The sequence below is a fragment of the Mastigoproctus giganteus genome, chromosome 1 (genome assembly GCF_048544385.1).
Source record: "Mastigoproctus giganteus isolate SK-2022 chromosome 1, ASM4854438v1, whole genome shotgun sequence".
In the NCBI taxonomy this organism is placed as follows: domain Eukaryota; kingdom Metazoa; phylum Arthropoda; class Arachnida; order Uropygi; family Thelyphonidae; genus Mastigoproctus; species Mastigoproctus giganteus.
This window is the reverse complement of record NC_143575.1, coordinates 81,689,013-81,716,794: the sequence shown is the minus strand read 5'-3', so window position 1 is coordinate 81,716,794 and position 27,782 is coordinate 81,689,013. Positions and strand designations below refer to the sequence as shown.

At 37.3% G+C, this 27,782-nt stretch overlaps 1 protein-coding gene across 1 annotated transcript in view; it reads right to left on the bottom strand.

Moving 5' to 3' along the window:
• LOC150090932 (nostrin-like) overlaps window positions 1-27,782 on the bottom strand; it is a 133,874-nt gene that overhangs the window by 38,027 nt on the left and 68,065 nt on the right. The window contains exons 4-5 of the mRNA XM_090378105.1: window positions 9,652-9,711; window positions 3,562-3,643 (exon numbers count right to left, since the gene is read on the bottom strand). Coding sequence (XP_090234231.1) covers window positions 3,562-3,643; window positions 9,652-9,711 — 142 coding nt within the window. The remainder of the gene's footprint in view (window positions 1-3,561; window positions 3,644-9,651; window positions 9,712-27,782) is intronic.

Here is a 27,782-nt window from a genome sequence, read left to right as displayed (position 1 = left end):
GAAAAAAGGCAGCCTGCACCACTGAATTGATTGGCATGTGTGACAGCAATCCTGACCAGGTTTTTTTTTTTTTTTTTCGATTGGTTAATATGCATGAATTGTGGACACATCACTTTGACACAGAAACCAAACAGGTTTCAAAACAGTGGAAACATCTATATCACCAACTCCCAAAAAGGCCAGAGTGGAACCATCTGTAAGAAAGGTGTTGGTGTCAGTTTTCTGGGATAAGATGGACATTATTCTCACAGAAAACTGTCAGCAACACCTTCAATGTTGGTGCACTTCTCAACACCTTCAATGTTGAGAAGTGTACCACCATCAATGCACTTTACAACAGCAACCTACTGAAGCAATTACATGCAGCAATTAAGGAAAAGTAATGCAGAATGCTTCACAATAATTCACTAGCCCACACTGCTGTTGCAACCACTGATTTTGCCCAGAAGTTAGGACTTCGTAACTTGCCCCACTCATCTTATTCCCCTTGGCACCTTCTGTGTTTTTCCTCTTTCAGCAGCTGAAATCAGTTTTGCGTAGAAAGCATTTTTTTGGCAATGCAGAGGTAATTTCTGCGACAAAAGCATGGTTTCAACAGCAAAGTGAGACCGTCTACAAAAATGGCATAAGAAAGTGACACAAAAAATGAGACAAATGTGTAGCTTTGGGTGGTGACTACACACAGAAGGAGTGATATACATATAAAATCTCAGCCTCCTGGAAAATGTAGAACATGGTCAGGAGAAAAACTTTTTGATACCTCCTCATATGTAGAACATTATATGTTTAATTAACATATTTTAAAATGGATAACTCATTTCTAAGATAGTATATGTAGTATTGTATGATATTTGATACTGATCATTCATTTAGTTACTAAAATTTCAATATACCTTTCAATGGAGACATGATAAAAACATAATTTGGTAGTTTTGTATTTCAAATCTGCAGCTTCTGCTCCAAAGATCATCGTCATCATCATCGTTCCACTATTCCACGGGTCGACGTATGAAGCCTCGCCACCATGCCCTGTCCGTGTACTTCTCTCCGTTGTTGATTTCACTCCAATTTCCTCCTCTCTTAATGACATCGGTCTTTATCATGTCCTGCCATCTTATTCTTGGTCTCTCCCTTGGTCTTTTGTCCCTTAATTGTAAATCAAACGTTCTTCTTGGCAAATGCTTCTCATTCATCCTCTTGACATGTCCAAACCATTTCAAACGGGACCTTTCAATTTATTCAAACTACTCTCATTTACAACACCAGATGGAAACTTGTTCCAACAATCAACTACCCACAGGCTGAAAGCAAAATCCACACATCTATCTCTCCAGCATACTTCCTCAATTTAAATTTTTTCCCTCTGATGTATATCGTCTAAGCAAGATTAAGGATGACATCATTTAGCTTACTCAATCCATTCAAAGCCTTAAACACTTCAATCAGATCTCCTCACAGGTGCCTAGTTTCCTAACAATGCAATTTGTACAACTGAAGTCTTTCTTGGTAAGAGTACCCCTTTGTTCACTCTCACTAATCTTATTGCTCTTCTCTGCACCCATTCCAATAGATCTGCATCCTCTTAAAATGAAGCTTCCAAACCTGTGTGCAATAATCAAGATGTGGCCTAACCACTGCCTTGTACAATGGGATAATCACTTCTTTATCTCTGCATATCACTGACAAAACACCATGAGCTATCCTAGTAGCCTGTCTGCCCTTCTCAGAGAACGTCATATCTGACTGCACAATTACCCCTAGGTCTTTTTCATTTTCCATTACCCTGAGTGTGGCACCACACAGTTGCTATATCACTCTGGGATTACTTGCTACCCATATGCAGTACCATGCATTTGACAATGTTAAACTTCAATTGTCACTTCTCAGTTGATCTGCATACTTTTTCTAGATTGTGTTGCAGTAGCAAACCCTGATAACCATCATTAATCACATTGCCAACCTTGTATCATCTGCAAACTAAGACATTAAGCCTAATATGCTTTCATCAATATCATTAATGCCGACCGGGCTAGCCGAGTGGGTAAAGTACCTGCCCGGCAACCCAAAGGTCGCGGGTTCGATTCCCGCCTCGGGCTTGGATCAAAGTACTGCAAAAACCTTGGGAGGTGCAATATGGCCACAGAAGCCGATGCGCCAACAACTACCAAATCAAAAAAAAAAAAAAAAAAAAAAAATATCATTAATAAATACCGAAAACAATAATGGATACAGTACTGAACTCCAGGAGACACACTAATAACATTATCCCATGAGTCCTCATTTTCTTGCAACACCATATCCAACTCAATTTAAACCTTTAACCTCTGCTTTCATTATATGCAAGTCATTATCTGGATTAAAGTTGATACCAAAAAGTGTCTTTGTTTCTTTTAATACAATCCTTCAAATTCAATTAGCAACCAAAAATATGCAGGATCTTTCCCTGCCAAAACTTGTTGAGTGTTTGTAGATACAGTGCTATTGACCCTAAAGAGAGCAATGAGGACAGCCCATTGGCCAATCATAAGATGCATGAAAACTGTAATGGCTAGAGTCAAGTCACACCAAGATGTACCATGACAGGTACCATGATAAATACCAGCAAACAATGATAAATTATATCAGCAACTTACCTTTCCAACCTCCATTCTACATGTACTTTGTCAAATTTTCATAAAATTTTCTGAACTGCCTTACTTACTTACTAAGATGTTTAACATACTCTATGAAAGAGAGTTCATCACTTATCTTCATTTTAGAAACAATCAGTTTGTATTAATTAGATCATTCTGTTATCTTATTTAACAGAAAAGAGCTTTATTTCTATGTCTCTTAGAATTTACTTGAACAATAACTACCAAATATTCTCCATATGTAAAAATTTGTATTCATTAAATGTCTATTTAGCAGCTCATTAAGGATCCAGCAGCTCATTAAGGAACCTGCAAGTTTCGGTCAATATCTGGAAAGTTAAAATCTCCCATTATAAGACATTCTGATTTAATGGCCCACTCTATTTCTCAGTTGTTCTGTGTACAATTGTTCATTGTACGCATCAGAATCATAAGGCCTATAACACACTCCTACTATCATTTTTGTCCCCCAGTGCTTATGTGATTCCAAATTGACTCAACACTGCACTGGTCACCCATGTCAACTGGATGCAATACCTTAGATTTCATATGCTTTTTATTTAAGAGCACAACCCTCCTATCCCATCTGTCATTTCTGTATATTGTACTCCCCGTATTCGAATTCCACATCCCTTATATTTGAGTGAGACTACATCTCTGATATCTCAAATCATCAAATGTCTGCATTTGATGATTTGACCAGCACTTCAAATTCATGAAATTTATTTATAGTGCTCCTAGCACAATATAGTACTAAATGAAGTATGTAACTCCAGATAAAATCTAAAAATATTTTATTTATTATTAAACTTTTATTTAAATTTCTTAAATTTTTTCGTAAAATTTTCAGAAGGTCCTGGATTTCTTAAATGGTAGATTTATGAATTTTTTTTTAAATTTTCACTGTCAAAATATGCTGAAAACATACCATTTTTCGGGCCTTGTGCTGCTGTTCTAGTGCATTTTTCAGAGGTTTCACCACTTCATCAAATAATGCATATGAAATATCTCTGAAAGAAATCAAGTGAAAATGTTTATAGCATATTATTAAAATCTAAAAACATTATTCCATACTTATCATCCTAAAATATTGGCAGAAGAATTTCAGTAAGTGAAAAAAAAAAAAAAAATTATTTTGGCACTTCTAAACTACAGTAAACCTTGATTTTACAGAGCTCGGAGTTATTTGATTGATAGAAAGCATGAAAATAGCAATCAATATTAACCTCAAAGATATAGTTCATAAGTGGTACACAGCATGGAGTAAGTTCAGGTGTTATGAAGCTAGCTGACTGCACTGAGAAAGCCATTCCAGATGCTTAAAGCTTACCAATATCAACTTCAACTTTTAGGTTTGACTCTGAAAATAGATATTCCAGACACCACCACAATACAGTCATTGTAAGTTATCTTATACTAGACAGTGACAACTTTTACTCTTGATTTAGATTCCAAATTCAAAATTAAGGCTCAACCTTCCTCTCTCCAATTTCCGATATGCATTTTCTAGTTTCCGAACAAATCCTTTACAATTTGGGCAATGAGGAGATGTAGCATTGCAATCAGATTGGTTGTGCTCCTTTGATCTGCAGTTAGGACATATTGCCTCACCTCTACATGCAGTCTGGGAGAGTCCATATTTTTGGCACTTGTAGCACCTGATTGGGTTTGGGATGTAAGGTTGGACACAGCAATGGAGATAGCCTGCTTTGACAGACGTTGATAAGATGGGAGAGCTAAAAGTAAGGATTATGCTCCTTGTTGGAATAAGAATACTGTCTTTACACGTCATGATTATTCTGGCTTGGATGACTCTTTGTTCTCCTAGCTCCTTGACTATTTCCTCCTCTGATACAGTTAATAAGTCCATTCTGCAATTACTCCCTTAGAGGAATTTAGGGTGGCAGGGGAGATGGATGTCTGCCGAAAGTTGTCAGATTTAATAACTTTGCAGAATGCTGGAATTTCATGGTCTTTTCCAGAAGATCCCCAGACTGGAGTTGCCTTACTGATTTTGGTGAACCTGCGACAGCCTTTAAACATTTCTGCACAAGGAATGGGAACAATTTACTCAAAGGCTGGTCTGATGTAGAGTGCAGTATGAGGAATGCTGGTATCTCCTCTTGAGGATTTGTTTTTAACCTCATGGGTTGAGAAAAGTCATCATCAGTGTGATTTGTCGCTAGTTTTGAGCTCGGGGGTTCTAAAGGTGGAAACGTTATCCATCTTTGCTCCTTTCAGCCCTGGGAGAGTGGATTTCTTCTCCCAGGTTACTGGCCCCGCCATGGGGAGGCAGGAGAAGTGCCGCTAGAGTGACCAAGTGGTGTAAAAGTTAGTATATTAGTTAAATGAAAAAAAAGAAAGGTGATTTGCCTTTCTGAAACTTATTACAGATCGTAAGACTAAGTTTAGTATTATTTAATGAGAACGTAAGAAAACTTTTATAAATGAACAAAAACTGCAGCTTTGAGATAAACACTCTAGAAATCACTGAGAATCGCTTGATCGCTATAACACTTTGGCACCCGGGGCCCTTCCATGTGCAACAGTATCAAAAGCCTTCCTAAGATCCAAGAATATGATATAAAAAGTATTCTTTGCATCCAGTTCCTTTGTGACTACACCATAGTATTCAATCAAATTGTTCAGACAAGACTTCCCCTTAACAAACCCATGCTGTGTCTGAACTAAAACTGAAGTCTCGTCTAGATGATCCTGCAGTGCTTCTTTAAGCAGTGTCTGCATTACTTTCCCTGGAACAGAAGTTAAACTAACAGGTCTGTAATTACCTGTGTCACCTTTTGAACCCCCTTTGGCGCCTCCGGAGCCAGGTGGGAAGGAGCAGCAGTGCATAGCCCACGCTTCTTGATTAGAGCGGGGTTCGAGCCCGTGACCACCAAATACGGAGGATGCGGAAAGGTCAGGGAATGACCACCGCATATTCCCGGAGCAATATGGCCTTAGTTGCTAATGCTCCTAAAACCAAATAACAACAACAACAACAACAAACAACCCCCTTTCTGAATTGGTGATACATTTGCACACCTCCAGTCCATGGGACCTCCCCTGAGTCCAAGGAAGTTCTCATAATTATGGCTAAGGGTTTTCTTACTTCCTTTGCTGCCTCCTTTAATATAACTGGATAGATCCCATCCACCCAGGTGCCTTTTTTATGTTTAAATACAATTTCTCCTCCACTTTGCTCTGTTATTACAAAATCACTTAGCTCCCTGTTATCTTCTTTATCTATTCTGACTTTATCTTCTTTCTATTCTGACAGAATTTGCATCACTTCTTAGTTGGTGAGCTTCTCTCTGTGGCTATGAATAAATTCCTGAACATAAGCTTCATCCACTTTGAAATCCAGTTACCCTACCAATCTCCTTGAAGCCAGTTAACTGTGGTCATAATTTCTTCTGCATACCATTCATATTTGTTTCTTTAATGTCATTCAAGGCAGCATCAATTTTCTTTATAGCTTTTAAAATGTCATAGGCTTTCGAAACATTTTTAACATAACCCACTATCCTCTTCTGTTTTTTTTCCCCTACTACCTAAATATTACTCTGGGTCAATAGGCCTTAAATGTTGCAATGATGACCTGGTCCATAGGCTTGATGAAGGACATTATATTAGGTGACAAAAAAAAAAAAATCGTGATGTTAGGGCGAAGGTCTCAAGGAAAGGGGAAGACACCCAGGGACATTATCAAACACTGGCAAACCTTAAAATGCAACTTCTTTCTGTTACAGCATATTTCCACTTCTGAAGCAAATAATTTGTAAAACCAGTCCTCAAAAATTAACCAAGTCATTCAGCTTTTAGCATTAGACTTCCAGTATACTGGAAGAGTAGCTTCTGCATAGAAACAAAAGCTCTTGGACTTTCTGAGAGATAGATCAATAAAGGTTTAAGTTTTTTAGTTAGTTATTTGGTTTTTAGGAGCATTAGCAACTAAGCATTAGCAACTTCGGTCACATACATTGCGTATGTGACCGAAGTAAAGTGTGATGAAAAATACAGTCCAGTGATGTGAAAACTATGGTTGTTGTTGTTTTGGTTTTTAGGAGCATTAGCAACTAAGGCCATATTGCTCCGGGATATGCGGTGGTCATTCCCTGACCTTTCCGCATCCTCCGTATTTGGTGGCTCACGGGCTCGAACCCCGGTCTAATCAAGAAGCATATGCTATGCACTGCTGCTCCTTCCCACCTGGCTACGGAGGCGCCTGTTTAAGTTTGTAGTCACCAGCTACATTACCACTAAGTAGGAGTGTTAGCCTGTCCTGAGATAACTTAAAACCAGGCATACTGTTTTTCTGTTTGCCAATTTATGTTATCTCAAGCATCATCATCATCATCATGAACTTGATCCAGCTTAGGTCTTTTAAGACTTGTTCCCTTGTAGCTCTTGGAGCTGGCCTTGATCTCATCATCGTTGTCTTGGTTGACCCACGTCTCTCTTGCCTGTAGGTTTGTAGTTAAAGGCTAATCCATTTTGTCTGATACTGTTTTATGTAATTTACTATGTTATGCACTTTTAATTTCTCATGAATATCTGAATTTCTTTGATGATCTAGTCTTATAAAGCCTAATAATGGTCTTAAAAATCTCAATTGTGCTGCTTCTAGTTTCTGTGCATCTTTCTTATTTATTACCCAAGTCTCACAAGTTTATAGAAGAGGGGTGATTTTGAAGTGATGTTGTGCAGTCACAATTTTGTTTCACTTATCATTTGTTTTCCGATTAACTGCTATCTGTAGCTCATCTTCTGATTTTGCAATTATAACTTGATCATCAACATATAATATAGTTTGGATTTTATTTCTGTAGTTCAACTATTTCGTTGTTAATTGTTTGTTTCCATTCTTTAATAATTTTACTGATGTAGATATTAAATAAATTTGGTAATAGTCCACATCCTTGTGGACTATCAGCTGGACTATCACCAGATTTTGCTTTAACATTGTCACAGAGACTAAAGGCCTTTTCCTGAATTACTTAAGGTATATCAACGGGCATTTCTGATTCGGGTATTCCAACCACAAAATTAAAAGTTTTTACATCTCATCCATTACTGTATCTTGTCTCTACATTTCTTTGGTGTAAAGGTTTCAACATGTTGCATAAGTTTATCATTGTCCTTAATAATTGTTCAAGTAATCGAACAATTCACACTAAAACTATGAGAAACTTCTAATGCTGTGATAGCTGAATAATTCATGCCAAATCTATGAGCAAATTCTGCTATTTTTTTCTCCAGTCAGTTTAAATACAACTGTATAATATTTATTACTCTGTCCACATATACTCTGTTTTTTTTAAGTCTTTTCTTCCCTATATACATATCTCACCAGATGCAACACCACAATCATGAATCATACATAACAATATACATGAAGTGTGCATGGACTGTCTAAAGCCAATGATACTGAGTAAAACTACATTGATTTATGAATTTCTTTCTTTTTTTTTTTACATACAAATTATACAGAAAAAAGAAATAACGATTCCCGGATTTATATTTTTTCTGATTTTAAGAAATTTGACATGGATCAACAAATATTTTTAAAAGGCCCAAATATAAAAGATGTCATTGTGGTCGTATGTCAGCAAAACATTTTTTAACCGATTTTCCTTCCATTCCTTTGTAGCATCAATGTCCACGGCTGCACTTTTACCACACACTTTTTTGAAAGACAGGTCATGACGAGTCCTAAATTTCTGGAACCATACATCTGAACTTTTAAATTATTCAATATCCATTCAATGTGCAAACGATTCAGCCTTAGCTTTTAAAGAATTACCAGCTACTGGAACACTTTTGCACACATCATCATTCCAAATTCCAAAAGTACCTTTTCAAGATCCAGATATTTTGTCTTTCGTGCTTGAATCCTACCCAGTGCAGCAGATTTCTTTAAACTTTCTATCTTTTCCAATCTTTCAGAATAGTGAACAGAGTACTCTTATGAATGGCAATGTCAGTCTCAGAACGTACGCCATTATCTACAGCTTGCAAAATCCTAATTTTATCTGCAATTGGCAAAGCTATCTGCTTTCTTGGAGCCATACCAATAAACATACACTCTAACTAATGAAATTAACAATTTGAAATTAATAAATTTCAAATTGAGGAAAGATAGTTGTAGAATAGATGTGCAGAAATTTGCCTTTAGCCAGCGGGTAGTTGATTGGTGGAACAGGCTTCCATCTTTTGTTTTTTTTTTTTTTTTTTGATTTGGTAGTTGTTGGCGCATCGGCTTCTGTGGCCATATTGCACCTCCCAAGGTTTTTGCAGTACTTTGATCCAAGCCCGAGGCGGGAATCGAACCCGCGACCTTTGGGTTGCCGGGCAGGTACTTTACCCATTCGGCTAGCCCGGTCGGCCCATCTTTTGTTGTGGAAGCTAATAGCCTAAATAAATTTAAGGCTGAGCTGGACATGCACTTGGAATGAATGGAGGGGTGAAATGGGAGCGTTTTTTTTTTTTTGGCTGATGCTGCATAAGCTTGCTTTCTTGCATCATACGCCTCTAGTAATGCTAATGCTAAACTTCTAGCCAATGTTCATTTCATCATATACTATGAGAAAATAGTGTGGGAAATCTTAATAAATGATATCTCATATTCAGGCTACAAGCTCATCACTTACTTCAATATATTTGAAGTATTCTGTCATTTTTAAACATGAATATTGCAATAAAAAAAGTAAACACTCAGATTAAGAGGTAGAAATTTATGGTCGCTATAGAGAAATCCTTTTATTTTCAATGTCGTTACACTGAATGTAAAATAGCATTAGGTTAATGAGAAATTGGCCAGGATCAACTGCACAGGACGTTATAACGTGTTGGGATGTTAAAAAGAGAGTTGTTATAAAGAGCTTCAACTGTATTTAAATGTGCAATTAATAATTAAAATTCCTACACATTCATATATTTACCAATGATTTATAACTTATACACAGAAATTAATAGTTTATTATATTAATAAAAGGCAAAAAATTGTCAGAATTACCTATGAAGACTAGCTTCATTATCCATTGAATGAGCAAGTTCTTCCCAAGTCTGTGAGCTTCTGTTAAAAAAAAAAATAATAATAAGTAATTTACTTAAATATTTAAAATCCAAGACAAAGAAACGAAATGCCAAACATTAAGTTAATAAAATTAAGTATATATGTATGTAATGAAATAACATTGCAAATCCCCTTACCTATAACTTATCAATCAATATTTTTTACCAATCTTAATTCAGCTTTCACTGATCTTTTGTCATCTTTGTATTTCTCCTATTCCTTTGATATTTGAAAGTAAGTAATACTAATGCAATAATGATTTGACTATTTTATTGTAAATCTGTATTATTGGAAATCAGCAAATACTCTGCTACTGTGCACAGAATCCCTCTTAAGCATGAGGGGGATTCAGTGAAGCTATCACGACGCTCATCAAGCATACTACTTTTTTGATATAAGTTACAATTAAAGCACACATTTCAACCAGTGTTTCAGCCAGTTCACTCCTGCTTTTGTGTTCAGTGAATTTAATTAATTATTATAAAAACTAAAACAAAATTAAGGTATATAAATCAAGAATATATTAACATAATTGGCAAGTGAAGTAAGCACCAAAAACAATGAAAACCAGTCCATTAAAATAGAAATGAAAGATGGAGCAAACTAAATTAAGAATAAAGATGGATAACTTTCATAAAATAATTTAAAAGTTGATAGGCAACTGAAATAAATTTAGCATCCTTCCTTCCCTGGCTGATGGCACTCATGACTGAATTATGTGAAATATCACTATACAGGAGAACCGAAACCTACCGCAACATGACCAGTAATATGAAGCAAAAATAAATTAAAATAGACTGACCACTGAGCACCCCCCCCCATCTCACTGGAAAGCCACAAAGCAACAACAGCTGTAGAATCAACTATTTCAACATTAAACAAATCAGTGAAAAAGTAAAATATATAGCAGCTGAAAGCATTCATATAGCTTCTTTCTTACTTTAATCTTATTTAACTTACTCTCTGTTAGTGGTTCGTCACTGCTTTATGAATACGTTCAACTGCTATGTTTTTATTTTTTTCTCAATAAAGGATACCATTATGCAAACTATTGTATCACCGTACTAATTACAGTATCTGTGTCATATGCATTGTCAGCTGGCTGAATCCTTACTAGTGCCATATAACATAACCTACCAAATATGGTAGTAGTGCAAAAAAAAAGGAAAAATGGGTAATACAAAGGTAATATGAGCATTACATTGGCATTTCTCATGCTTCACATTGCTTTCAGCTGCTTTATTTTAATTTTTCACTGCATATGAGCCACCATTAGGAAAATCTATTGTACTGCCATACTGACTGGAGCTTCTGCCAATTGAGATGATGCACTAATTTGTTCACTTTGAAAGTCATTATTCTTCTGAAATATTATTCCAAAAGCTTTTGCTACAAAGCACCGTTCCCTCATGATTGAATGCAACGTGCCTGCCGTAATTTCGGCTTAAAGACCCTACAGATCTGGATTGGATGCCTACATCAAGATCTACAGAGAGCCTCCGCCAGCAAAGCTGTATTCATCCTTGAACTCGGTTTCTTTCCTTCTATATTTTCTAGTGTTATCCAGACCTTATGTTCTCAGGCAGTCCACAAATTGACTTATATCGGTCGCAGCAGCAAGAAAGCTCAACAATTTGCTTCGATAGGCCCACACCACCAGTCATGCACAGAGAGCCTCTGCACTAGACGACTCTTGCTTTGTCGTGAATTTGAATGATAAACACTTAACCAGTGAAGAAGTGGAACTCCTCGCCCTCAGAATGAAGTTTGCCGTGTTACCTGGGAGTCCTCCCATCACAGAACTTGCCGTGGGAATAGAGGCATCTTTGACAGGTCTACCTGAGGTAGACATGTCATTTATTTCATTATTTCATTTGTCATTATTCATTTCAAAGCCGCATTAATCTTACAATGTGCTTGTCCAGTTGGCTCTACCCTCAGCCGCAGTCAGGTTTCTGCTCCCAACTCACTTCACTTAGGAGAGACGACTCCACTGTCATTCTACCGGTTGATAAGGGACGTCGTACTGTGGGCCTCAATCGGTCCAAATACCAGGATAAAGCCTTATCTCTCCTACAAGATGCCACTGTTTATGAACTAGTGCATGACCCCCCCATCAAGATCTTGGAGCGATGGGAGGCCAGTGTCAACAGCCTAGTTTATAGCTGGTTAAATCCAAGATTTCTAAAACTATGTGCTGGCAACTACATGCAACTTCTCCAGTTTTATGGACTGCCAAAAGTACATAAGCCGGGCATCCTCTTGTGACCAATTGTCTCTTGTTGCAATTCCCCAATGTATGAACTATCAAAGTTTATCGGCAGACTGCTATCACCTCTTGTAGACAACACCGTACAGTCTCGAACAGTGGAGAATTACAACACCTGATTTCAAACCTTATCATCTCTGAAGACCAAGTCATAGCCTTGTTTGATGTTGTGTCTTTGTTCACTTCGTTCCCAGTTCAACAAACCATCACATGCACCAGACAACTATTGTACAGTGATCCTACCCTGCCCAATAGAACCTCACTATCCGCTGAAGACATTTGTGCTGCCCTCAGCCTGTGTCTGACCTGTAGTGTGGTCATGTTCAGTGACTGTTTAGGCAGATCCACGGCATAGCCATGGGTGCCCCCATCAGTTCTGTTGTTGTTGTTGTTGCTGTTATTTGGTTTTTAGGAGCATTAGCAACTAAGGCCATATTGCTCCGGGATATGCGGTGGTCATTCCCTGACCTTTCCACATCCTCCGTATTTGGTGGTCATGGGCTCAAACCCCGGTCTAATTGTGTGCTACGCACTACTGCTCCTGCCCACCTGGCTACGGAGGCGCCCATCAGTTTGTTGAAGAATGGTAATCCCTTTAGCTCTCTCAATTCTTGCTTAGCAGTAGCACTAATTTCTTGAATTGCCTGAAGGTCAAAAGTGCGAACATTGTGTATGCAGTTAAGTCTCTCCTAAGCTGTCGTTATATAAAAATTTTCTTCACTCAACTGAAACTATTTTGAATGTAATTTCCAAGGAGATTCAAAAACAAATCACTCTAAAAGTGGTCCAACTGAGTAATTTAGAACTCTAAAAATGGTTATAAAGCTTTATATAGTAGATATCTTAACAATAGACAGTGAGATGCAAATTTAGTTAAATAACTTTAAGTTTATTTAAAAGTAGGTAAACATGCGAAAAAATTTATGGAATATTACAAATTTCGAAGTGTACAGCATCCAAATGTCACAAGTCACTGTTAATAATGGTGCTGGTACGACATACTGTTGTGTACCGTCTCAAAAAAAAGCACTGGATATCAGCATATGAAAATGAAAGCAATAAGTGCAGAGTGTATCATACAAAATACAAGTAATGCCATATAATTCAAAAGTAAGAACTGTTCAATAATTCATGCCAATACTTAACTAAGTATATTATAAGAAGTATATTAAAGATTAGAAGTCAATTATACTTCCAATGGTTAGAAATAAACTATATTTTAGAGCAATGAACATGATCAATTATTAGAATACATATGATTCATTGGACCTAAAAGAATATAGTGCAGTTTGAAGGTAAATTATGCAGACAGAAACTAAATTCTAACAGTCAATAATGAACAAGTAAACAGAAATCCAAAATCCATAAATGTCCAACATTAGCATTTTTAGTATTAGTAGAAGCACATGATGCAAGAAAGCAAGCTTATGCAGCATCAGCCAAAAAAAAAAAAAAAAAAAAACACCCGCCCCCATTTCACCCCTCCATTCGTTCCAAATACCTGTCCAGCTGAGCCTTAAATTTATTTAGGCTATCAACTTCCACAACAAAGGATGAAAGTCTGTTCCACCAGCCAACTACCCGCTGGTTAAAGGCAAACTTCCACACATCTATCCTACATCTGTGTTTCCTCAATTTGAATTTATGCCCTCTCAGATGATTATTCTGAGCAAGAGGAAGAATCCCATCAGCATTGAGCATATTAGTCATGATCAAGCATATTAGCATATTAGTCATGATCAGAATATTAAACATGATCAAGTTTTTAATAAGCAAAACATCAAACAAACCTCATAAGGTGATGACATCATTATGGATTTAGGAGGTGGAAATGTAAAGAACAACTTTTGAAATCAGGACCAAAGCATGTATGCATCAAGCATATCCAGTAATGGAGACATGAAACTGACAACTGTGTTCTTCAGTTGCATGACTCTATTTTCTCTATTAAATATATATTACATGTATTCCCTGCCTTTGAGGGAGAGTGGGGATGACTTCACTTCTCTCTGGTATATCATTTGATAATTTGTTTTTCCTTTACCTATATTGCTGTAAATTACATCTTTTAACCTTAAGATGATTTCTTTAACTTGTAAGTATGGGCCATCTACTAAACATTTTTTCATATATCTTCTATTTGCTATTAAAACTTGTGTGTCTACCATTCTACTAATGCTTATTTCAAATTTATACTAATTTGTCTTTCATATTTAATACCTTATAGCATTAGAAGGAATGTATGAAACACTATGGCACGGACAGACTATGATGGTTGTAGTACTACCTGATGATGATTGCTATGGCAGTGTAACCCCTTTTAAGTATTATTTATATAATTTATATGTATATTTATTTTTATTTTTTTCCTAGTGATGTTTCCATGCACAAAATGCATGGAAACATCACTTTACTCAGTTCACATTTCTTCTGATATAGGAATTTATCATTATTTATACTAAACGTTTTTTGCCCTGGTCAAATAATATAATGAGCGCATGTCATTAAAATAACATAAGCAGTAATTATTGAAAAAAAGAAGAAAATAAAACTTTGCTATCTAAGAAATCATATGCAGATCTTCACATACTAACCTTGAAAGCATATTAGGAATATATATTGGGAGTATATCACAATATTTATTTTTGCAATGTGAATGTAACCAGATATTTCTCTAATTTTTATTTTTTCTATTAAATAAGAGTGAAATACAAATCTTGCAATTATTGAAGCTTTCAAAAACTTCTTAAATAGCAATAAAACACATTTGGAAAATAGCATTTTCCAAATGACTGAAAAATCACATTATCATGGAAAAGATGAAATTACTTCATAAAGAATAGAATTTCCTAGGCCATAAATCAATTAAAACGCAAAAACAAAAAGTAGTTTTCTAACAGTTACATCAGCCTTTTCCAACTTTTATTAACTAATAATTATTGACATATAATACAGTAATACCCCGAAGTTACGCGATAGGTGGGTCCGACGAAAATCGCGTAAGTCGAATTCGCGTAAGTCGGGGTAAAACTTTGCATATAAATACATATAAATTTTGCTTAATTGGGACCAAGGACTAACAAAAACACTAGTTTAGAAGAAAAATATTAATAAATTTGCAGTTCTTTATACATATTAATACAAAATATGTATTAAAAAAACAAATGACTTACGTTAAAAAGTTATTTCGATGTCGATGGCTTCATAAAATCTAACAAATTCGTCTGACGACACAGCGCGTTCCTTTTTTTCACGCAGAATTTCTTCGTAGCAAGCTAATAATTTTTTTATTCCTTGATTTGTAGCTATAACGCGTTCTTCGTTGGAGTCTATGTTTTCTAAAATTTTTAAGCCCTTTTCAATTTTCAACCTGTCAAGTTTGCAATTGTCATGTGCTTTTCGCCGTTGCTTCATTTAGGCCTGTAGCACGTGCATTATCACATGGTCTTTCATTTCGCTCAAAGCGTTTCACAATTTCATATTTTTTCTCTATCGACAGAGGCGGACTGGCCATAAGCCTTACCGGGGAAACCCCGGTGGGCCAGTGTGATTTTGGCCAGAAACCATAGTGTAAGGCCACTATAAATTTTCCCGGGTAAGAATTTTTGATCCAGTCCGCCTCTGTTTATCGATAATTGCTTTTCTTTTTCTCTCTGAATCTGCAGTATCTTCACCAGGACGCTTCCTTTTCGCACATTTTAATTAAGTATTTTACTCATTTTTAGGGAATAAAGCACAATTACAAAATGAGGAGCACGCTTGATAGGCATAAACAAAGCTGCACACATGTAGCAACTGAATAAACAACACCATAAAGGCAGAGATACACTATTAACACCTCACATTTCTAGGGGTTACTACCATAAAACAATAAAAATCCAGTTGCGTTTCTGCTAGTGGAATTTGTTATAAACTGGTAGTAAACTCGATCTAATTGCATTTGCGATTATACCGATAGCTGGAATTGTGTTGGTTTTTACGTTATTATGGTGAAATGTGTTTCCCCTTCACTGATATAAAAAACATAAAAGCAGCAAAGTTGAATTTTGTTCATCTTTCGCTCTCAATCTCCGCCGTCGCACCGTATATCGATAACATATGAAAAACGACCTTGAAGATAGTGGGCGGCAGCGTTGCCAAACGAAAAAATCAAGAACCGCGTAACTCCGAGTTCGCGTAAGTCGGGGTAGTGTAAGTCGGGGTATTACTGTATCAATAATTAGTTAAAACAAAAAATATATATATTAATTATTAATTAATAATTATTTGAGACTAAAAAAGGGGTTTAGAGCTGAAAGCCTCAGACTATGGTAAATTTACAAGACAAACAACAGTGAAAAGCATCATTTTAGTTCACAATAATCACTGAAGTAGGTGAAATGACATTTTTTTTGTTACTCCCATATTGTGAATGCCTTCACAACAAGTTGCCATGATATTGCACTACCTCGAATAACCAATTCTTCGCCAGTAGAGAAGACTAAGGTTACGCATTCTCAGCAAACATCACCACCTAGGTAGCACCATTTCAAAGTTTGTTGGCTTCTCATTAGTGGGTAGTAGTAGTGGTGGTGGTGGTGGTGGTGGTGGTAGCATATGATGCAAGAAAGCAGGTGTATGAGCTTATGCAGCATCAGCAAAAAAAAAAAAATTACAAAACAATTCCCTCTAAATGTTTGTCCAGTTCCTCCTTAAATTTATTTAACCTATCAACTTCCACAACGACAGATGAAAGTTTGTTCCAGCAATTGACCACCTGCTGGCTAAAGGCAAATTTCCGCATATCTATTCTACATCTGTAGAATAGATGGTGGTGGTATCTGCCAAGAATGAGCAACATTAATCTTCTCTACTGGCGAAGCATTGCTTACTCAAGCTAGTTCAATGTCATGACAACTCAGTGTGAAGGCATTCACAATATGAGATTTAACAAAAACAATGCCATTTCACTTACTTCAGTGATTTACTAGGAACTAAAATAATGATTGGCACTCACTTGTTCATTTAATAATTATTAGTTATTAGAAAAACCTTTTTTTCAGAATTACCGGTAGTTAAAGTTGAGTATGCAACATGAAAAGAATGGGAAAGAATCTTGTTTCTGAGAGTCAACCTGATCCCCAAATTGCAGTTGTATATTAAGTCATTTCATATTTTCCATAGGACTTTGGAGTATGGAAGCAAATATTTTCATTATAGAATAGAATCGAAGCAAATAGAATATGCAATGATGAAAACATCATCATTGCAGATTCTATGTTCCACTTTTGCTCAATAGGAAATACTGAGCTCAATATGTGCTCAATATTCCATTTGTGTTCAATTATAAATATTGAGCACAATATGAAATAAAAGTTTTTGATGATATCTTCAAAAACTATTTGAAGTTTTTGAAAACAACATCACCATTCCAGGTCATACTATAATACACTTGTCACAATATGAAATAAACAAAAACTAGAGAAACATCTGTTTGCATTCACATCATAAAAATATATTTACAGTTTACTCCCAATACACTTTCAAGGTATGTGAAGATCCTCACATGATCTACTAGGTTATAAAAGTCCTGTTTTCTTCTTGCAATAAATACTGCTCATGGTATTTTAGTTAACATCTGCTCATACATATGTCAACTAATATTTCCACTTTGTAACAAGAAGCTATGACAGATGTGTTATCTGGTATAGAATGCCACAGTATGATCCAGGAAATACGATCGGACCTCTATATAACGAAATCGATTGTTCAATTGAAAAAACTTGTTAAATAGAAATTTTGTTATAAAGAAATATGACCATTCCAACAATGAAAAATACTGTAATTTAACATTCAGAAATATAGTAAAAGATGGGAAATAAATCAGAAAAATTCATTGGAAATTAATACATTTTCTAACATTTTAAAACAATTCATTTATTAATACATACATATTAAGAAATAACTACTTTCATGATGTACACAATATAAAAATATTGTGTACATCAATTTCATGATGTACACAATATTTTTTTTGTTGTACACTGGATTTTACATCGTTCATAAAAATGTTGGCATTTGTTTAAACGTTCAAATATATTTTTTGGCACATTTTCTTCACACTGAAGGCTTCAACGTAAAGTTTCAAATGCTACCAACAATTCATGTTCGGAAGATTAAATATTACCCTCATTTTCATCCAATTCATCATCGATATTGTCATTAGTTCTTTGAATACTCTTCAAAATATTGGAGTCACTCAGATATTCTCAGATATGGCTACTGTGACAACATTATAAACTCCTAAAAGTTTGTCAAGAACAATTTCTCCATTGATCAAGCCTCTCGCTTGGAGTTCTTCTCAAGATTGCTCAATGTCTTGCACTAGTTCATCCTGCTCATCACTGTTAATTGGTGTTTAAGCAAAACCTGCTTTTGCAAAACAATTCTTAATCATTGTTTCTGTCACATCTTGACTCCACACTTTCACCAACTCTGATAGGCACATCTGCAAATCTATAACAGAATCTATAAATTGGTTGGTTTCTATTCTCAGTGTAATTTTTTTCAGTATGTGCCTTCGGTAGTGCATTTTCAAATTCTTGATAATGCCTCAGTCCATTGGCTGCAGTTTAGATGATATACTCAGAGTAAAGAAAACAAGCTTCACACTTGTAAGTTTTGAAATTATTGAGTGAAGGTGGGCAGGGCAGTTGTCAACAATCAACATGATTTTTCTGTTTTCTTCCTTCATCTTTTAATCGAAATTTAAAATCCACTGTTCAAAAACTTGATTTGTCATCCAAGGTTTTTTGCTGTAGTTTAGTCCAACTCTAATGATTTTACTCCTTTGAAACATCAGAGTTGTTTGCTTTTGCCTATTACCAAAAGCTTCAGTTTTTCATTACCAGCATATTTGCACCAACCAAGACTAATTCCCTCCTTACTATTTTTACTACGTAAACATTTATCACGTTTAAAAGTAAGTGTCTTGCTTGGCAAACATTTAAAAAATAGACCAGTTACATCAACGTTGAATATGTCTTTGGGCTCATAGTCCTCCATAATTTTTTTTCAAAACTGTTTCTTTCCAATGGGTACAGTCTTACAGATTTCTTTGATCACAACTCCACTTTCACCAGAAATAACTTTTTCCAGTAAGCCATGGTGTTTTTTAAATTTGTCCAGCCAACCAGATCTAGCTTGGAATGTTTTATGCCCCAGGAAAGATGCATACTCCATAGCCTTTTCTTTTATTAATGGCCCTGATATCGGCATGTTTTGGTTTCAAGTAAACTTCACCCACTTAAAAACAGCTTCGTCTACATCTTCATACGGACATAATTTCTCACGCTTTTGACTGGGTTCAATATCCTCCAACAGTTTGAGAATCGAAACAAGGTTTTTCAGAATGGGTGACACACTATTGGCGGGTTTTAAAGTGATTTCTTGTTTTTTTTAACGATTGATCTGTACTATTAAGCACTTCCACTTTTCCACTACGCTCAAGGATTTCCTTTTAGACATTGTAAGGTTACTTGCACAGCAGCTAAAACAAAACAGATTTAGGGACCACTTGTACCTACAATGTAAAACAGAGACAGGTGAAATTTAGCGAAAGTGTGGATGACTCGTCTCTGCGAAACAACAGATTGCTGGGTTAAAGGAAAATCTCTCTCTCTCTCTCTCTCTCTCTCTCTCTCTCTCTCTCTCTCTCTCTCTCTCTCTCTCTCTCTCTCTCTCTCTCTCTCTCTCTCTCTCTCTCTCCATGGATAGCAGTTGATAAGTGCTAATTCTCTGTACAGTAGAGAGGGGTTGTATAGATTTTATGGGCACCACTAAATTGTGGAATGTTTTACCTCTTGATTCTTAATCCTTTTAGCACTTAATTCATGCTTTCTACAACATTGTTTACCTCTATTGCCTAAAGGGCAGAGGTAAACAATGCATCCCAGTTCTCTCGAAATAAGTTTGTTATATAATAAGGTATAAGGTATGTTCATGTCAGACGGTGCCTGGGATTTCTCCCATCTCTGTGTGTGTTCACTGTATCGAGGACAGTACACTGTCAAGCCAGAGACTTGAAAGTGTGTGGGCCATGTCTGTGCAGTGTGATCTGTTGTGCCCATTGTTTGTCCGGCTTATTGGCCGCCAGGCCCCTAGTGGGGCCCGACGTTGCCCATACCTCGCCACATGAAGGCTAGCCGGGTGTCCAGAATCATGACAAGTTGCTCCGGCAGGTCCTGCCACATAGTTTCCTAGGATTTCAGTGGCTAGGACCTAAAAGAAAAAAATAAATTAATTAATTAATTTTAAAAAATAATAATAAAAAAAGTAAAAAAAATAAAATAAATAAATTTTAAAAAATAATAATAAAAAAAGTAAAAAAAAAATAATAATAAAAAAATATATATATATATATATATACGCGTTTGACGTTTATTCTTAATAAGGTTGCTGTTAGCAAATCACTGGTTGGGGTTGAATGCTAGAGAGATGCGTTAAAAGGCCTAATAGGTCGGGCAGAATTTTGTTGTTATTAAATTTAGACGTGTGGGCTATACGTTAGATGAAAGATAAAAGTGGGAGGGAGGGGAGGCTGAAGACTGGGGGGGGGGTAGAAGTAGAAGTAAGTGGTCAACAGAGGAGATGACCCCTGCTAGGCAGTATGGCATGCCCATGCCACACCAGAGGGGATTTTTTTTGTTATATGGAAATTTTCATCATTATACGGAAACTATTTTCAATGTAATGACCAAGGGGGAACCAAAAAAATTCACTAAATAGAAAAAGTTGCCATATGGAAGTTCATTAAAGACAGGTCCGACTGTACTTAAGGCAAATATTTTTCAACAGCCTGAAAAGATCCACAATCAGCTGATGAAATTACATTTAAGAGAGCTGCAGAACAATAACATTAGCATTAGTTGAGGCATTTGATGCAAGAAAACAAGCTTATATAGCATTAGCCAAAGGAAAAAAAAAAAAAAAAAAAACCTTCCCATTTCACCCATCCGGTCACTCCAAATGTTTGTCTAGTTCAGCCATAAATTTATTTAAGCTATCAACTTCCACAACAACAGATGGGGATGCCAGTTTCAGCTATCAGCTACCCGCTGGCTAAAAGCAAACTTCCGCACATCTATTCTACAACTGTCTTTCCTCAATTTGAATCTATGCGCGCTCAGGTTCTTAGTCTGAGCAAGCGGAGGTATCCTGTCAGCACTGAGCCTGCTCAAACTATTCAAAGCCTTATACACCTCAATCAGGTCACCTCGCTACTATCCAGAGGCTGCACTTGCAGAACTTTAGCCTTCCTTCATAAGCGCACCCCCTTTGTTCCTCTCACCAATCTTTGTTGCCTTTCTCTCTACTCATTCTAGCAACTCTACATCCTTCCTAAAATGAGGCCCCCAGACTTGCATACAGTATTCAAGGTATGGCCTGACCATTGCCGTATAAAAAACAATAATCCCCTCCTAGTCTCTGACAGCAAAATTCCTAAATACCATTGACAATTTTCCATGACCTGCTCTGGCAGCCCATCTGCACTGCTCAGAGAACTTCATATCTGACTGCATAATCCCCCCAGGTCTTTTTCATTCTCCACCTCCCTGAGTGTAAAACAACATATTTGGTACGTTTCTCTTGGGTTACTGCTGCCCATATGCAGTACTTTGCATTTGTCAATGTTAAACTTCATTTGCCAATTCTCAGCCCATCTACCTAACTTTTCTAGATCCTTTGCAGTAGTAAACTATCTTTAATGCCATTAACAACCCTCCCAACGTTGGTATCATCTGCAAACTTGGACACTAAGCCTGATACATACCATCATCGATATCACTGATAAATACACAAAACAACAATGGGCCCAGCACTGAACGCTGGGGGACTTCATTTCTTCTTCTTTATCTTCGCCTTCTTCCCACATTTATATGGGGACTTCACTAATAACATTACTCCACTTAGAGCAGTGTACATTTATTACCACTCTCTGCAGTCTCCCACTCAACCACCCCTTATTTTCCATTGCAGCAACTTGTCCTTAATGCCATACTGCTCCAATTTGTACAGAAGTCTTCCATGTGCAACAGTATCAAAATCTTTCCTGAAATCCAAGTATATGATATCAAAATTATTTTTTGCATCCAGTTCCTTTGTGACCACATCACAGTATCCAATCAAATTGGTCAGACAAGACTTCCCCTTAACAAACCCATGCTGTGTCTGAACTATTACTGCAGACTAGTCTACGTGATCCTGTATTACCTCGTAAACCAGTGACTCCATTATTTTCCACAGAACAGAAGTTAAACTAATAAGTCTATAATTATTTTGTGTCACCCTTTGAACCCTGTTTGTGAATTGGGCACACATTTGCACATCTCCAGTCCATGGGGATCTCCCATGAATCTAAGGATGCTCTCATAATTATGGTTAAGGGTTTGCTAACTTCCCTCGCGGCCTCCTTCAATATAACTGGATAGATCCCATCCACCCCAGGTGCCTTTTTTATAGCTTTGTTCTCAGTTATTACAAAATCACTTAGCTCCCTGTTAGAGTTTGATAAACTTCTGGCATTCCCCCTCCTTGAATAACTCCTCATGTGTGAATGTAGATGCAAAATACTCATTCAGTTTATCAGCTACTTGAATAGGATCATCAAAAGTTGAACCATCTATGTTAAGTAGACCAATCTGATTCATCACCTTCCTTCTAGAGTTTACATAAGTAAAAACTCTTTGCTGTTTTTCTTTGCATCCTTTGCCAAAGATTTTTTGTAATCTGGCTGCCTAACCTCCTTTGTGACTTGATTACAGACTAGCTTATATCTGCCAAAGGCTTCTGTGTTGCCTGATAATTTTTATGCATCCCATGCATTGTTCTTCTCTGCCACGAGTCTCATTAGTTCATCTGACATCCATTTAGGCCTGAACCTTGAATTTTTTGTTTTTTTTTTAGGAGCATTAACAACTAAGGCCATATTGCTCCGGGGATATGCGGTGGTCATTCCCTGACCTTTCCACATCCTCCGTATTTGGTGGTAACGGGCTCAAACCCTGGTCTAATCAAGAAGCGTGTGCCATGCACTGCTGCTCCTGCCTACCTGCTACAGAGGCACCCCTGAACCTTGAACAGTATTTCTTATTTGGTATGAAGAGCTTAGTAGCCTCCAAGATTAAGTCCCTGAAGGCTTCCCATTTAAAATTCGCCATTGGTAACATCATCAGTTGATCCCACTGTATAGAATTTAAAAACTGTCTGAGCCCACTGTAGTCCTTGAGGTCCTTGATGCTGTCACAGAAATTCTATTAGATATGCCAGACAAGCTGTGCTTGCTACATGGCAGTCTAAAACGCTGATGGAACTGATATTCGGATGACACTCAAGTTAAGTGGACCTAATATCGACGAAGTAGGGACAGTCTGTGATAGTAAGATCCTGTGCTTGCACCTTCACGATGGTGGATCTGTTAGTGATCCTGGGTATAACAAGCACACTGTGGGTGACCACTCAGATGTGAACCAACATAAGCAGGGGTTGAGGTGTGGTGCCCACACCACACAAGGAATGCTACCCCTCTGTGTTTCCAGGCAATACTATGTGGTAGATGACTCTCATAAACTGGTTCAATACCACCACTTTGCTTATTGGAGGCTTTAAGTGGTGGAACCCATGTTTAGTCTCCAGAGCAAAGTTCCAGTCAACTCTCCCCCATCTCTTCCATTATGCAGTATGATTGATGTCCTTTGATAATTATTGGTAACCCTCTAGGAGGCTTCTGGATCAGCTAGCGTATAATCTTGCTACCTCTACTCTGCCAGATAGTGACTGGAGGTAGTACAAGTAGTGTGTATGTGGGGAGCATTGTCAAGGCCACGTTATCTTAAGGATTTGGCTATATTCTTACCATGTGTTCAGCATATCCAAATTTCATTACTTCATACAGCATGCCCCTCCACTTTTTCTTACTATTGAATACACCACGAATTGTCAAACTAATACAGCACACTTATCTGCGAAAAGATCTAAACCTCCCAAACACTTCTTAGTTCATTTCCAAAATATATGTGGCCTCAGTTTTAATCTCAATGATGTCCATTACCACTCACAGTCCGGCAAATACCACGTACTTTTTCTGACAGTATCTCAGTTATCGGTTGATTCAACCACTGCTTATCTCAGTTGGCAAAATTTTTCGCTGAATGATACCTTTCACCTCAAAGGTGATACTTGTGCATATGTCCGTTCTGATATTCCCTGTCAGAGACTTGTTATTTTGGAATCTCCTCTTTTCAATCTACTCTGGCTTAAAATCTCTCTCCACCTCATATTGTCAAATTCAAATGTTGTCTCTACCATTCTCTCAACTCCACTAATCACTTGAAACTCTTTGATTTCCTCTCTTTGCAATGTGACTTTCTCCAGTCTAACTTTCCTAACTGTGAGGTAATTTTTCTTGGTGATTTTAATGTTCACACCTGCAGCTGGCTTACGTTTTCTTATCACACAGACCCAGTTGGTCGTGATGCTGAGGCTTTTGCAATTACTAATGACTTTGCACAGATTATTCATTTACCTACCAGAATATTGGACAATCCTAACCATACAGCCAACACCCTCGAACTTTTTCTCACAAAAAACCTACTAAGTACATGGTCAAAGTCCATTAGGCACCTCAGATCACAACTTGGTGACTGTCTCTTCTCCGATGGAGCCTTTATCTCATGGCTATTCCAAACCTCGTGTTGTTTGGCATTACAATAATGCAGAATGGGATGACCTGCAAGATTTCTTTTCCTCGGTCAGATTACTGTTTCAAAACTCCTGATGTTAACGTTTGTTCAGATCATGTCAGTGAAATTATTCTTGCAGGGATGGAATCCTTTATTCCACCCTAAACCTTAAAATCTCGTCCTTTATCTAAACCTTAGTTTTCCAATAAATGTGCTAAGGCTGTTCAAGAAAAGAATGTTGCATATCGTAATTGGCTTGTTTCCAATTCTTCAGTTTCATTTTCTGCCTACATCAGAGCTCACAACAATTGTAAAGCAGTTATTAATCAATCCAAACTAATTTTTGAACAGGCTAAGAGAAGAAAACTTGCTTCTTACCCTAATGGTAGCCGAGCATTCTGGTGTCTTGCCAAAGCTATTGGCCGCAAATTTTGCCCACCTCTACTCCCACCTCTGTCCAAACCAGATGGTTCTGTTGTCACTTCAGCCAAGGATAAAGCTGACCTGCTAGCATCCTATTTTTCTTCCAACTCATGTATTAAGGATCTTGGTAAAACACCTCCCACCATTCCCAGCATGCTCTATTCAATGCCTCCTGTGACCTTCCATCAAAAGAATATCAGAAGGATTTTGACCAATCTAGATGCTAAGAAAGCTCCAGGTCCTGATAGTATTTCTCCACTTGTTGTCAAAACCCATGCTCCTTAACTTATTCCTGTTCTTTGCCACCTTTTTTCACTTTCTTATTCCAAAGGTGGTTTTCCTTCTGCTTCGAAATTTGCTCATATCCAGCCATTTCCAAAAAAGGGTGACAAATCCCTCCCATCCAATTATCGTCCCGTTGCAATTACTTCTACTCTTTCTAAAGTAATTGTTTGTTATTTGGTTTTTAGGAGCATTAGCAACTAAGGCCCTATTGCTCCGGGATATGCGGTGGTCATTCCCTGACCTTTCCGCATCTTCAGTATTTGGTGGTGACGGGCTCGAACCCCGGTCTAATCAAGAAGCGTGTGCAACGCAGTGCTGCTCCTTCCCACCTGGCTACGGAGGCGCCTTTCTAAAGTAATGGAGAAATTAATTAACCGCCAACTCTTAAACTACCTTGAAATCTTCCGTCTGATCAATGACTGCCAGTATAGATTCTGTCAGTGTTGATTCACGGGTGATATTCTAGGTTGTGTTACCCATTTATGGACAAATTCAATGGAAAAGATCGGTGAATCACAAGCAGTTGCTCTTGACATCTCAAAGGCTTTTGATCTTGTTCAGCATAAAGGTCTTCTAAACAAGCTTCCATCTTATGGTGTGCCAACTGTTTTTTGTAATTGGTTATCCAGTGTTCTCTCTGACCGCTCACTGAGGGTGACGGCAGATGACTCTCTGTCTTCTAACTTCTCCACTAATGCTGCTGTCCCCCAAAGGTTCAGTTCTTTCACCCATTCTTTTCCTCTTGTACATAAATGACCTTCTTCCATTGACCGGAAATCCTATCCATAGTTTTGCTGATGATAGCACATTGCATTCCACTTTCTAGTTGGAGAAACCTCGCCCTGCTCAATCAGCTTCAACTTCTCGAATATCCGGTACCAATTCCTTAAATGCTGATCTTCATTTAATTGGTGATCTTTAATGCTGATCTCCATTCAACTTAGTAATTCTCCAGTGGGGCAATGACAACTTAGTTGATTTCAATCCTTCTAAAACTCAGTCTTCTCTTATATCTTGCAAAAAGGATTCTTCTGCTCCTATGCTTATCTTTGGTGTCACTCCAATTTCTAGGTGATGTGATATATCTCTTTTGGAGATTACTCTGACTTCCAATCTCTCTCTTGGCACAAGAATATTACAAATATTGCTTCCTCTGCATCTAAAAAAACTTTTTCTCTTTCGCTCTCGGTGTTACTTTTCTTCCAAACAGCTGTTCACACTGTACAAATCACAAATCTGTCCTACCATGCAATATTGTTCTCCCATCTGGGACGGTGCCCTCAAAACCTCTCTCAGGCTTCTAGATTACATTTAGAACAGGGCAGTTAGATTAATTAATGACTCATCTCTAACAGAGTCTCATAGATGTCCTGTTTCTGCTGCATGCCTTTTCCACGGGCACTGTTCTTTTGAATTGGCTTCTATAATTGCTGCTATCTCTTTCAAAACAATCCAACCACATGACGCCACGAGCCAACATCCATTTGCTGTCCAACTTCAAACTCACAGAACCAACTTTTCATCTTCCTTGGTTATTCATTCAACTGCTGTTTTCTGGAACAACCTTCCTTCATACAGATTTTAAGGGCACAAAAGGTGATATAGTTGTACACGTTGGCACTAATGATATTAAGACTAGGAATTAATACCGGCAGAATTAATGTTGAAAAAAAAAGCCGTGAATTAGGGTTGAAATCGAAAATGTCTGCAATTCTGCCCAGACACGATAGGAGGGAGTATATGATGAGAGCCATGTCGATCAATTCAACCCTGGAAAGATTTTGCAAAGCTCAAGGGGGTAGAAGTTTTTTCAGCCTGGTCTGTACTTGTTAACAGGAGAGACTGCTTCTACAGGGATGGGATACACTTAAATAGAAAGGGTGCAAGAATATTTGCTGATACTATCGAGGCAGTGTTAGGTGGGTCAGAAAACTGCTAGCTTGGGGGGAAACAAAGACTAATAAATTAACAGTAGCCACTGGCAAAGGTGAAAGTGATTCTTGCACAGCTTCTACTGGAATGAGCAGAAGCCTGGAAAACCAGATGCAGGATATTTCAGACTGCTTGGAGTCATTGCACTGTCCAGCGATGTCGACTGGCTTCACTTCCTTGGATTTTATGTGTTTCTTAACTAATATCATAACCCTTCCTATCCTGTCTATCCATTCTGTAGTCGTTGTACTCCCCAAATTCCAGTTCTGCATTCCTTATATCTGTGTGACACCACGTCTCTGATATCCCAACAATATCTGCCTTTGATGCTTTGAGCAATACCTCAAATTCATCAAATTTATTTACCAAACTCCTAACATTGGTATATACGTAAGTATACATGCACCTGTTTCTATTCTTAGCTACCCTAACACAACCCATAT